Source organism: Schistocerca cancellata, chromosome 2, assembly GCF_023864275.1.
Source record: "Schistocerca cancellata isolate TAMUIC-IGC-003103 chromosome 2, iqSchCanc2.1, whole genome shotgun sequence".
In the NCBI taxonomy this organism is placed as follows: Eukaryota; Metazoa; Arthropoda; class Insecta; order Orthoptera; family Acrididae; genus Schistocerca; species Schistocerca cancellata.
Window position 1 is genome coordinate 865,271,977 of NC_064627.1, and position 14,653 is coordinate 865,286,629.

General features: G+C 39.6%; 1 protein-coding gene across 1 annotated transcript in view; it reads right to left on the minus strand.

The window, feature by feature from the left end:
• LOC126162811 (uncharacterized) overlaps positions 1 to 14,653 on the minus strand; it is a 49,642-nt gene that overhangs the window by 24,450 nt on the left and 10,539 nt on the right. The window contains exons 3-6 of the mRNA XM_049919556.1: positions 11,700 to 11,833; positions 11,301 to 11,397; positions 10,586 to 10,815; positions 9,148 to 9,299 (exon numbers count right to left, since the gene is read on the minus strand). Coding sequence (XP_049775513.1) covers positions 9,148 to 9,299; positions 10,586 to 10,815; positions 11,301 to 11,397; positions 11,700 to 11,833 — 613 coding nt within the window. The remainder of the gene's footprint in view (positions 1 to 9,147; positions 9,300 to 10,585; positions 10,816 to 11,300; positions 11,398 to 11,699; positions 11,834 to 14,653) is intronic.

Here is a 14,653-nt window from a genome sequence, read left to right on the forward strand (position 1 = left end):
CTCGCTATCATTTATGCTCTAAAAAAGTTCAGCATTTTTTTGTATGGTTCTAAGTTTCACCTCATCACCGACCACAAGCCGCTGGTCTCTCTGTTCAGCCCCTCAGCGTCGCTTCCGGATAAGGCAGCTCACCGCCTGCAACGTTGGGCCTTATACTTGTCTCGTTTTCACTATGAGATTCACTATCACCCTACGGCCCAGCACGCCAACGCTAACGCGTTGTCGCGTTTGCCGATGGGCCCCGACCCGGTTTTCGATCGAGATGAACTACTCTGTTTCCACATTGATGAGGAAGAACGTTGTGCGGTCGAGGGTTTTCTGCTTACAGGTTCACAGGTCGCGTCGGCTACTGCGCGGGACCCGGTCCTGCGTCAGGTGATCGGTTTTGTTCAATGGGGTTGGCCGGACAGGACCAAGGGCCGGGCATCGGATCCCCTTCACAGCTACCATGCCTTGCGCCTTCGTCTGTCTGTTCGTGAGGGTGTTGTTCTTCTGGCCATGGATGGCGCATCTCCACGGGTCGTGGTGCCAGCTTCTCTTTGCAAAGATGTTCTCAAACTATTGCATGAAGGCCATTGGGGGATTTCTCGGACTAAGTCCCTGGCCCGCAGGCATGTTTATTGGCCCGGTATCGATTCGGACATCTCCCACATGGTCGCTGCATGTGGTCAGTGTGCTCAACAACTGGCTGCACCCCGTGCAATGCCCTCTCCGTGGCCTGATCCGGCGCAGCCATGGGAACGGGTGCACGCTGACTTTTCCGGCCCCTTCCTCGGCACTTATTGGCTACTGTTGATTGACGCTTTCTCAAAGTTTCCGTTTGTGGTTCGATGTCCGTCGTCCACCACTGCGGCAACGACGCTGGCTTTGTCCAAAATCTTTGCACTAGAAGGTCTACCATCCACGACTGTCATGGACAACGGCCCTCAGTTCTCTTCACAGGCCTTCCATGATTTTTGTACTGGACAAGGGATTCATCATGTTACAGCACCGCTCTTCCATCCCCAATCGAATGGGGAGGTCGAGCACCTTGTCCGCACTTTCAAAAGCCAGATGAAAAAATTTCTTACTGATTTTTCTACCGATGACACTCTGTTGCAATTTCTGAGTTCTTATCGCTTCACGCCTCTGGGTGATCGCAGCCCTGCTGAACTCTTGCATGGCCGCCAACCGCGCACTCTACTGCACCTGCTTCACCCTGTCAGGCCTAGTACTGTGTCCCCTAGTGTGGGAAAATACTCGGTGGGCGCCGACGTGTGGGCACGAGGGTATGGATCTCGCCCTAAATGGATTCCAGGGGTAGTCAAGGCTCTTCGTGGCCGCCGGCTTTGTGAAATACGTACGGACAACAGCATGGTTGTTCGCCATTACGACCAGATGCGCCCACGAGTGGTGGCCATGCCGGTGCCACCGCCCCTTCTTTCGCCTCCACCAGCCCGAGAAGCCAGTCCTGTCACTGCTGCCGATCTCCCGTGCGTGTCGCTGCAGCCAACGTCGCTGCCGCTTCCGAGTACGCCAGAACCGGCCCCAGTCGCGACGCCGCCTTCTCCGGGACCCATCTCGCTGGAGCACACCCCCAGGTCCACGACACCTATGGATGCTGCTCCGGAGTTTTCACCCATCATATCGTCCAGGAGGCACGTTCCACACACAAGCTTTCGTCCTGGACATTTTCGACCATATTCTCGTGTTTCTCCGCGGGATCTTCTCGGGGTCTCCCAAGAGGCCATGGATGTCTCCGCACTGTCCGTGTCTCCAAGGAAGTGAGTGTCTTTTTTTTTTTTTTTTTCAAGGGGGGAAAAGTGTTGTGACAGTGCCACGAGATTTAAAAGTACCGCTACGTCAGTACGCAAACACGGCGATAGAGGCGCTCCGCAGCTCGGCTGAGTGCAGGAGCGCCACCTAGCTATGAACGGCGCCGGCCGCATGTCACGGTACGGCAGTTGAGTGACAGATACGGAGTTGGTAGCATGAAACCTACTATTGTTTCTACATTTGTATATCCACACAATTTATTAGTGAATTAAAGGTTATAACACCTACATCTATTATTCAGATAATAGTAATTAGTTATTTGTAAAGTTTGTTACTTATTTGTGTAGACGGCTAGTTAACTGTATCTTCTAGGAATAATATTTTCTGTCATCTCAAACATGTTAGGTGATATATGAAAATAACATACTTTCCCAGTGCACATTTTAGTAATGAAATTGAATAGTGTCCTTTATGTAGAAAACCCTGTACAAAATCCGAACTACAATTAAGTTGTCATGTCATTGTATGTAATGCTGTCAGTAATCCTATTAGATTTAGATACATACACTGCAAATCAGAGTGAAGTGCATGTCCCCAATTGGTGTAAGAGTTTTTGTGTTTGCATCTACATCTGCACTCTGCAGAGCACCATGAACTGTATGGGAGATAAGTTACAGTCAAGCTGACATTGGCTCTTTCACAATATTTCAACAATTTTTCTAGTTGTCTTCATCAGGTGTTGAGAGATTTTGTGGCTTGCTGTTTGGACTCCAACCTGTCACACAAAATCCCTTCATTAAAAAACCTCTTACCTATGAGCAAAGGAGAGCATTGAGATGTTTTCGGATGTGATTTAAGTTAACTGAGTGTTAGACCCCATACTTTACTTAATTTAAAACCTCTGTCCCTGTTGATTGTATTATCCATCACTCTAATCTCAATTGTTTTCCGCATTCCACTGTCCCAGAAATTTGGCACCTGCATCACGATGTTGGCTATATTAGTCTGGGGTGGCTATATTAGTCTGATGTAATACTTATGTTCTTTACATATTTATCTAATCATTCTTATGGTCTCTCTTGTAACATTTTCATCAATTAAACTTTTTTTATGCTTCTGCAAAGCTTTATCTTAGATTTGAATTTTTATTGACTGTTTCATTAGTTATCGACACCAGGAAGTAGTCAACTGGCAGTGACCAATGTGTACTTTGCAGTTTGGTAGGAGTCAAAAGAGTGAGCAATAAAGTCAGCATTCAACAACTAGTGAAGTTGTCAAAATTTCATGAAACAGAAAATGACAAATTGATTGGAACTCCAAAAACTTATAAACTTTCAGATATAAAGATAGAAGGATCATAATGTCCCCAACAATTTTATGAAAAATTAGCTGGAGAGAGAGGCTTATCAGTACCAGGAGTTTGTCTTCACTTTTGTGAATGGGTGTCACTATAGCATGCTTATATTTAAATATTTCAGCCTGATGGGGAATGTTTAATACTCGCTAACAAAAACAGTACCATTAATTAGTAACTCTTTCACTTCTAGAAAAGTTTTCTACATACTGGTTTGAGCACTGGCTTCTTATCACCTAATGTGGACACCTGCACTGAATGCAACATCTTCAAACTGCTAACAAATGCTGTGTTACTTGAACCACCTGCCTGGTCCTGTACTGAATATTTCTGGCATGCTAGCAGTCATGAATTTTGTCACTTGAGTTTTGTCATCAACAACATTAATTGAATACAGTGATTGCAGAAAAATATAGAGATTTCCAATTTCTGGTTTGGAAGCTTCTTTGAAAACTGGTTTCTATACGGATAAAACCACAGAGGTGTTATAATTTCTTTTTTCCATAAGAATTACATGACTGTTGTTAGTTTTCAAAGTGAGTTTATAAAGAACAATTGAAAAGTTTCCATTTGAGGGTGGGCATTGCTGCAATGTAACAGGGGATTAGTGTGGCATTCACGTCTTTCCAGTGCATTTGTAGTAGATATGGAAATGTGAACTTTGGCAACATTATTACCTAATGCATTCAAATGGGACCAATGTGCTGTTGTTCTTTGCTAAAGGACAACATTGGTAGACATCCATTCGAGAATGAAGAATTTTTGTGGAGGAGCATGCCTGTCGAAAAGCACGACAGTGGAAAGGTATGTCTAGTTCTGTGCTGGATGATGCTGCTTCATGATAATGCATGTTCCCAAATCACAAATGTCATAAAGCAGAAGTTATGCCACCTAAAGTGGGAGACGCTCTAGGACCCATCCTATAGTCTTGATCTGTCCCACATGATTAGCATGCCTTCAGTTCCTTAAATATGGCCTTCAATGGTCAATGATTCCTGTCAGATAAGCATGTCTGACAAGTAGCTATGGACATCTTTATGCAGCAAGACATAGTGTTTTACCAAACAGCTATCTTCAACCTAGTGCATCAGTGTGCTCATTGTGTCACAGCTCATGATGATTTTGCCTGTTTCCATAGAAGTTCTGGACTGTATGGCCTTCAAATGGAAATTTTGTTGTCGCCCCTTATAGTAAGCTATGATGAAAGTGATTCTGTTGTTTACTGTTACTTCATTGCTACCTACTCCCAAAACCTGCTTCTGGCATATACTTGTGTTCCTCACCACATTAGTTTAAGAAAGCAATAAATCAATTAATAGTTACATAGATAGATTTTTGTCCCTCTTAACATGCTACTGTATGATGGACTGCAAATTACAGTGTTTGGTATTTTTCTTATGAGGAACATATACCAGCAACTACATGGGTGCTTTATGCAAAGCACTCTATTAAAAGATCCAGTGAATGAGATATTCAAAAATTTATAATTTCATAGCCACTTTTTCTGATCCACAGTAATAACTGCTGAATGAGACCTGTTTGGCAGCATCATGTATGATTTGTTCCTTATACAGTAACAGTCTGAATGCTCAGTCACAAAAGGAACACATTAATTCTCTGTAATATTTAGACCACAAAAATAATATAACAACAAAGCAACTTTTGCCATTGTATTAGTAACTTATTGAAGATTTTCTTAAGTTTTTGACAACTTCTTCTGAACTAAAGATAGTTGACTGTCTGCAGCTGAGGTATGCTAATGGAATCATTGTAAATCAAGATAAATTCACATTGCAACTAAACTGAAGTAGTAGTTGTTGTTGTTGTGGTCTTCAATCCTGAGACTGGTTTGATGCAGCTCTCCATGCTACTCTATCCTGTGCAAGCTTCTTCATCTCCCAGTACCTACCACAACCTACATCCTTCTGAATCTGCTTAGTGTATTCATCTCTTGGTCTCCCTCTATGATTTTTACCCTCCACGCTGCCCTCCAATACTAAATTGGTGATCCCTTGATGCCTCAGAACATGTCCTACCAACCGGTCCCTTCTTCTTGTCAAGTTGTGCCAGAAACTTCTCTTCTCCCCAATCCTATTCAATACTTCCTCATTAGTTACGTGATCTGCCCATCTGATCTTCAGCATTCTTCTGTAGCACCACATTTCAAAAGCTTCTATTCTCTTCTTGTCCAAACTATTTATCGTCCATGTTTCACTTCCATACATGGCTACACTCCATACAAATACTTTCAGAAATGACTTCCTGACACTTAAATCTATACTCGATGTTAACAAATTTCTCTTCTTCAGAAATGCTTTCCTTGCCATAGCCAGTCTACATTTTATATCCTCTCTACTTCGACCATCATCAGTTATTTTGCTCCCCAAATAGCAAAACTCCTTTACTACTTTAAGTGTCTCATTTCCTAATCTAATTCCCTCAGCATCACCTGACTTAATTCGACTACATTCCATTACCCTCGTTTTGCTTTTGTTGATGTTCATCTTATCCTCCTTTCAAGACACTGTCCATTCCGTTCAACTGATCTTCCAAGTCCTTTGCCGTCTCTGACAGAATTACAATGTCATCGGCGAACCTCAAAGTTTTTATTTCTTCTCCATGGATTTTAATACCTACACCGAATTTTTCTTTTGTTTCCTTCACTGCTTGCTCAATATACAGATTGAATAACATCGGGGATAGGCTACAGCCCTGTCTCACCCCCTTCCGAACCACTGCTTCCCTTTCATGCCCCTCGATTCTTATAACTGCCATCTGGTTTCTGTACAAATTGTAAATAGCCTTTCGCTCCCTGTATTTTACCCCTGCCACCTTCAGAATTTAAAAGAGAGTATTCCAGTCAACATTGTCAAAAGCTTTCTCTAAGTCTACAAATGCTAGAAATGTAGGTTTGCCCTTCCTTAACCTAGCTTCTAAGATGAGTCGTAGGGTCAGTATTGCCTCACGTGTTCCAACATTTCTACGGAATCCAAACTGATCTTCCCCGAGGTCGGATTCTACCAGTTTTTCCATTCTTCTGTAAAGAATTCGCATTAGTATTTTCCAGCTGTGACTTATTAAACTGATAGTTCGGTAATTTTCACATCTGTCAACACCTGCTTTATTTGGGATTGGAATTATTATATTCTTCTTGAAGTCTGATGGTATTTCGCCTGTTTCATACATCTTGCTCACCAGATGGTAGAGTTTTGTCAGGACTGGCTCTCCCAAGGCCGACAATAGTTCCAATGGAATGTTGTCTACTCCGGGGGCCTTGTCTCGACTCAGGTCTTTCAGTGCTCTGTCAAACTCTTCACGCAGTATCGTATCTCCCATTTCATCTTCATCTACATCCTCTTCCATTTCCATAATATTGTCCTCAAGTACATCACCCTTGTATAGACCTTCTGAAGTAGTTACCAGCTGTCATTTGTCTGTATACATAAAGGCCAGTGCAAGGTCAAGGAGGGATTTTTTTTTTTTTTTTAACTCAGTGAGACTGAAGTTGTTATTTGAGAGCAAGCATGTCAGTTGTTACAGAGGTGGTGCACAAAGTTGTGGATAAATGGAGGGATATGAAAATAATATTGGTGAGTCACAGCTGGAATCGATAGACTCATACAAATATCTGGATGTAACATTTAACAGGGACATGAAATGGGACAATCACATCAGCTCAGTCGTAAGTGAAGCAGGTGGTAGACTTCAGTTAATTGGTAGAGTACTGGGGAAGTGCAATCAGTCTACAAAGGAGATTACTTACAAATCACTTATGTGACCAGTTCTAGAATGTTGCTCACATGTGGGACCCATACCAAATAGGACTAATAGGGGATACTGAACATTTACAGAGGTCAGCATGAATGGTCGCAGTTTTGTTTGACCCATAGGAGAGTGTCACAGAGATGTTGAAAGATCTGAAAAGGCAGACTCTTTGAAGGTAGATGGAAACTATCCAGAGAAAGCCTGCCAAAAAAGTTTCAAGAGCCAGCTTTAAATGATGGCTCTAGGAATATGCTAAACCCCCACCCTCCATATATTGTTCCCATAGGGATCATGAGGACAAGATTAGATTAACTGCAGCATGCTCACAGGCATGTAAAGAACCAGTTTTCCAGTGCCCCATAGATGAATGTAATGGGAAAAAGCCCTGACAGCTGGTACAGTTGGACATATCCTCAGCCATGCACATCCCAGTAATTTGCAGAGCATGGAAGCAGATGTAGATATAAGTGTTGGGCAGTAATATTGTATCATAATTTTATGGTTTTCTCAAGCTATGGAATACTACAGATGAAAATGAAGAATGCTAGTATGGTTTGTCATCTGCCTGGGTCATGCCCACTGGGGTGTGGAGTAAAATGAAATGACCATTTATGCCTATGCATATTTATTAAAAAAGAACCATTGCAAAGACATGCACACCAGTTTTTTTACTATACTACTGGGTGGTTATAATTAAAGTGCTGCTACTCACAGAGATCCAGTATTAGCAGCAATTTCGCATGCCAATGAAATTTGGTAGATATTCTAACGCATTAATGTGGGACCAATTTACACTGGAAAAATATTAATTTCAATTTTGGTCACCAAATTCAAATTTGGTGCTGTGAATGCAAGAAAGACATACTGAAGTGTTCCCACATGTAATGGATTAGGAGTTGGATGTGGACACAAAAGGTAACAAATAAGAAGTGCATAATGTTGATTTTATTACTAACGGCACTATACAATTTGTTCAGTATGAGCACCGAAGCCATTGACAAGATGCTGCATCCATACAATGACATGATCAACAGCTGCTCGCAACAGTTCTGGTGGAATCTGAACAACGTGTTCCTGCATATTGGCCTACTCTTGAGATACAGACTGAACACATTTCTCGTAAATGTGTTCTTTTAGATATCTACAGGGCCAAAAGGCACATGGATTTATATCACGTGATCTTTCAATGGGCAATTGACATGAGGTGGTGCCCCATATTGCCTGAAAACAGTGGTTTCTGTACAGATGCTCTCTTCCATAGCAGAAAACACATGCTGTATAAGGAGGTCTTGATAACGTGCAGATGTCACAATATACCTCATAGGCCCTCTGGGTGTATTCTCTTCAAAGAAGAATGGATTGAGAATAAAGGTGTTTATGAATCCATACCACAGTCACATATGGTGAGTGCAGTGGCTCTTCATACACAACGTGCAGCTTAACCCCAAATTTGACAGTTCTGTGTATTCACTGCATGCTGAAGTGTAAAATGTGCCTCATCACTCCACAAAATATTGCCCAGCTACATGTCTTCAACATCAGTCCATGCCAGAAACCAAAGAGCAAATTCAGAACATTGCCGTGGATCATGAGGTTTCAATTGCTACACTGTCTGGATCTTGTAAAGGTACCAGTGTAAAATAGACCACAAAACTTTCTTACTGTTGACCATGGGATGGACAATTCTCATGACACTGCATGAGCACTAGCACTACTCAGGGCACATGCTACATGGTTAATTACAGCAACAGCAAACTTGTCAATAATTTCCACAGGGATAGAACACCTTCCTCTTTCAGATGCCACACCACACTCACCCATGTTTTTGAATTCCACTACCATCTTCTTTAAATCATTTAATGACATTGGGCCTCTCCTAAGACTGTTGAGTTAGCAATACTCTCTTGATGCAGCACTGTAATTGCTGCCATCCACATAAACTAGTTTCAGTAATAGCACATGGCCTCTCTTCTTGATAGCCATGTTGTTCAATCATGTTATGGCTTGTCATATTGCAGTGTGGGTGTCAAACCATCATACAAATAGTGTAGAGAGATAGATATGCACTGGTGGCTAAAATTGGAACTAATATTTTTCTGTTGTAATCAGTTTCACATTAACACATGTGATATCTACCAAGCTGTAATGCCATATGATAATTGCAGCAAACACTGTGCCTACATGAGTAGCTGCAGTTTAATCATAACCTCCTGGTACTTAATGTGTAGTGCTCATAATGCTGAGTACCACCAGAGTAATTATTTTTAACTCACCTGAAGTCTTCTGGTACTGTATAAGCAAAAACATTTCCATAGCTGCCATTATAGGCAGTAACAATTATTTCTTTTACACCATCAAGGTTAATATCCCAGTAATATAAATCAAAAGGTTGACCAATTGTATCATCTACAACCACTTCTTGTAACTGCAACAAACAGTTATATCATATACATTAGAAGCCTTGCAAATTTTATCGTTAAAATAAGTAACAGAGTAACTATGATTCAGGTATTTGTAAATTAATGGCCCTTTATTACCTACACAGTTCATTCACCAGTGCCTTGCTGTTTTGTGCAAATATATCTAACATATGCACACCAATTCAGGAGATCTGCAAAGTGCTCTTGCAGTATTTTACAGTAGATGCAGTCATTGACTGCTGGAACACCTGGGAGGTGCACATAGCATTGATAAAATGTCACCTTACATTGTATTGCACACCCAACATTCAAATGTTTTAGCCATAGTATTTCCAGTTTCTTATTAAGAAACTACAAAATAGTTACTGATAGCTACTGAGAACAGATAACCACTCACCACGCACGGAAAATGGAGGAAATTCACAAAGAAGGAAGATATAAATAGTTAGAGACCACTGCTCATATCGTAAACTTAAGTTCTCAGCAGGCCTCTCTTCTCTTTGTTCTGTTGCTGCAGTTTGGCTGGAATGATTACTGTTCTCAATTTGAGTGGATGGAGGAACAAATATATTGGAGAATGGGCGTAAGGCAGAAGAGAAACAGGTAAGCAGACAGTATTGAAAAGACACGTTTCTAGAAGACATGGCAGCTCTTTCATTTGGGTATCATGATAGTGGCTAGCTTCCACATATGAAAGAGAGATGGTGAGAGGCAGGATCTATACTGAAGACTGATGAGAAAATGGAGAAGCCAATGTTAGAAATCATTTTGTCCACAAACTTAGTAAGTTTTTGGGTGATTCACATTTTACCCTAGTTCCAGTGGAGGAGTGACGTGCATTTTATGAAAACAAATTTTCACACTTCCACACATTCAACAACATCAATATAAGATTCTCGTCTATCTTATGTTACAATTTGTAATTTCCATTGCAAGACAGAGAAAGTAATTAGTCTTTCCTTCTCATCCTATCCAGTAAGTCTCCCCAACCCAGGGTTCTGGTGACTTTTCTGAACTGTACCCCTTTTCCTAAATCTCTCCAGTCCTTCTTCACCCCTCTTCCTCCCCCTTTAACTGTTCTGCCAGAAGAGGGAGCCACTGGCTCCGAAACTTGTAAATATTAAATCTTTTTGTGTGTGTATTCTCCTGCCATCGCTCAGTGAGTAGATTTTTTTATCTATCCATTTACATTACAAATATTTAGTCTAATATACAGGTCATGAGTAAGTAAACTTATGTGTTGTACAAGTGACTACCATTAAATGTTAGCATAAAGAGATCCTATACTAACCACAGAAGGGTTTTGCCAGAAATTTGCATTGTCAGTTGCATAGTATATTGTGACCTTTTCATTCCAGAATTCACCATTGAGCTGGACATCATAGACTGTTCCACCAACTGGCAATTGCTCAATCTGAAAATGTATATCAGCTCCATCTTCCTTTATCATATGCTGAGTCCATCCTTCCAACTGACTGTTACCTGGATTCTCAAGCCACAGGAACTGTTTTGTTACACTGCCTGAAGCATTGTAATTGAACAGAATTGTGGTAAATTGAAAAACAAGGAATGATTATAATTATAATCAGAAGCTCTAGTAATATTAACAAAGGAAAACTTGACAGATAAAACTAATAAACTATGAGACAGAATTGCTGGTCATTACCTATCTTCAGGAAGCAAAGTGTATTAAGTAGCGAGTATAAAGGTACAATGGAAACACTAAGTAGTTTTGGGAACTAAAGATATTTATGTACACTCTTGCTCAGTACAGGTGAGTGTCTCTCATATTCGGGCCCAAGAGGTGTAATTTTTTTTTTAACTCAACACACCCCTTAGTCCTCCCTGAAAATGGAATAATCAGTTCTGAAAACTAGTAGTATGCCTATGGGCAGTACCATACATTTTGCTTCCTGAAAGTAAGTACCAGCCAGCAGTACTCAAGTAATATTCTAATTTATACTATTGAAACAAATGCCAATGTTTCAAAGGAAACTGAAGCATACCTAAGAGTCCAGTGTGGAAACGAGCAGTCACAGCATCTGAAAGGCCATCACCATTAACATCTCTCCAAATTACTCGATGGTAAGAATAGTCTTGATCCTATTAAAACAAAGAATTTACGTATGGAGCACCTACTACTCATGCATTACATTTCTATAATATGAACAACTTGTTCTGCTAATCTTTAACATAATTCAGTAACTCGAAGTTATTACTAGTATATAAATACTTCTTTAACAGTGAAATTTAACTTCATGCTATCAACTGTTCACCTTTTACTTTAAACAGAATTTGTATACATTAGGTACAATTAGTACCAAGTAATAAGTACACTAAACATTTGTGTCACTTCAGCCAATGTTTGTAATATTTTGATAATGATAATAGTACATTCAACTTACATCTAATGAAGCAATATTATATGGTCCATCAAATGGCTCTTGATCAGTGAAGTAGATGTTCAAACAACCTTTTGTTTTGGTGGGTACAAGAAAACCTGATGTCCAAATTATTCCCTCACGACCTGCTATAGAACCTGTAGTACATTGAAAAGAACACAGTGTAGATAAAATAGGCTAAAATGTTTAATATTAGGATAAATTTTCCTATTATTTGTATATCTTACATTTATTTGTTTCATTTTCACGTAGAAATATTGGAGGGTGCTATGTCAGTTGATTCATATTTGGAAGAAATGGAGACGAAGTCGAGTAAATCAACATTCTGATATAAATTTTCTCTTTGTGTCTTATGTTTCTAGATATTGTTTTCACCACTGACCATAGATAGTGGAATAGTAATCTATAACATGTTATTAAAGTTTTTTGACTAAAACAAAATCCTCACTAGTACCCAGAATGTTTTCAGAAAAAATAAATCTACAGCTAGTGCCATCTATGATTTTCTACAGAAATCCCTAGAAATAATGGACAAAAATCAAAATGCTACAACCATCTCATCATTAAGATAGCAATAGCTCATAATTCAAAAATTGTCAAATTTTACTTACTTGTTTCTACATTTTAGGAAATGTGTCCCACATAGGGTGAAAAGTCCCATGCAACAATGAAAACTCCAGGTAGGAATATCAAGAATGTAGGAAAAGACAGATTGCTACCTACCAGGCTGTCCCGAGATACTGGAGTTGGCGGTTGTGTGTGTGAGGTCTGCTTACTTATGCATGTGAATGGTGTGTGTGTCTCTTTTACAGGTGAAGGCTGTGGCCAAAAGCTATATGTAAGTGTCTCTTAAATGTGACTGTCTGCAACTTGGTATGTCTTCTTTATGGTAAAGTAGCAACCTGTCTTTTCCTACAGTGTTGAAAGCCCCATACAAGGCATGGCTAGACTGGTGCTGAAAAGCCTTATGAGTGAACAAAAACAAGTGTGTGAAAATGTTTGCACACTTTGAATACCTTGAAAATGATCATAGTTTCTTGGAAAGTGTGACAATATGTGATGAATCTTTGTTTTTCACTTACGATCCAGAAACCAAATCCCTATCCATGCATTGGAAGGGTCCAACTTCAATGAGCAGGAAAGAAATTCAAATGAGCAAATTGAGATTCAAAGCGATGATGACTGTTTGTTTTGAGTAATTGAAAAACTGCATTGCCACGCAAACATAGGCAAAGAAGTAAGCCTATTTACTTCGCGAACAAAACAGGAAAACGTACCACAACTTCGAAACTATGACATGTTGTATATTGTGTAGCATAACAGCTACCAAAACAAGAGGACAGTAACATAATGTAAGTTAAAAATAAAAATAGAACCCACTGATGATAGCACAAAAGTGCTGAAACATGTATGGGTGAAACAAAAGAAAAAAGGTGTCTTGCATAAGGCGGAACTTCTCATCCCATTTTCTTAGCAAGCACGGAGACAACAAGAAGAACTGCACCACAAGATGATTACTGTTTGTTTTTTTTTTTTTTTTTTTTTCGATATTCATGGAACTATTTACCTTCACTGGGTTCCTGAAGATCAAACAGTTGATCAGTATTAAAACCTTGAGGTTCTTGCTCAACTCCATGAAAAAATAAGAAAAAAAAAAAAAAAACCATATCGTGAAAGAACAAGTCATGGGTTCTCCATAAAGATAACGCACCAGCTCATACTGTACTGTCTGTTAAGATGTTTCTAGCAAAGTACAGCAGCCCAATACTAGGACAACCCATCTTATTTTCCTGATCTGGCACCATGTGATTCTTATTTATTCCCAATGTTAAATTTGAAATAGAAGATTTCAATTGATTGAAATAGTGAAAGAAAAAGTGGCACACATCATCAAGGAGCTCACAGAAAAAGACTTCCAACACTGTTTCCATAAATGTAAAATCTGCATAGAGCATTGCATGGAAAGAGAAGCAGAACATATTGAGGGTGACAATAACTCAATATGTATGTTTTTGAAATAAAATGCTTTACAGCAATAGTCTCATTATTTTACAGCCACACCTCATATCTTAATACATGTTTGGTTAGATCTTCTGTAGAAAAGTATCAAAACCTCATATTTTATAACACTGAAATCTTATGGGTATGAAACATTCTAATTCAGTAGGACATACCATGCTTCTTTAATTGTTGGGTCTATGTAATAATTATTTTGATGTACTGATGACATATATAACATTCATTGTATAATAATATGCAATAACATGCAATACATTATCAATCATTAAAGTAATAAGTTAATGTGTGCAGAAGACTGAATAGACTATCTGAAAATGGTAAGTACACAAATAGTGAATTACACTATTTTCAGTAAAAAAGCAACTAAGTAATGGTCTATTATGAAACAAAATTCACCAACAAACTAAATTTATGTTAGATTTGAATTGTGTGTTTTTTTCTCATCTTGTGGTATGTTATTGTACCAAAGTTTAACTTTCATTTTGTAGATACTTTGATACGGAGAAAGCTGGAACCTTTTCATCTGTTCTTACTGCACTCCTACTAATATTTTTTTATCTTCCTTAACTGCAGTTTAAACCTAGATGTATAGTGTGTAAATGGATAGATAAAAAATCTACTCACCAAAGGGCAGCAGGAGAACACACACATAAAAAGGTTTAACTTTTACAAGCTTTTGGAGCCTGTGACTTCTTCTTCTTGCAGAAGAGTTGAAGGGGAAGGAAGAGGGGTGAAGGAAAGGGACTGGAGAGGTTTAGAGAAAGGATTACAGTTCGGAAAACTTACCCAGAACCGTGGGTCAGGGGAAACTTACTGGGTGGAACGAGAAGGAAAGACTGATTGTTGGGGATTGCACCAGATGAGAACTGAAAACCTGAGAGCTTAAAGGTGGAAGACAGGGTAATATGCAAGACAGACATTACTACTAAAACATCATG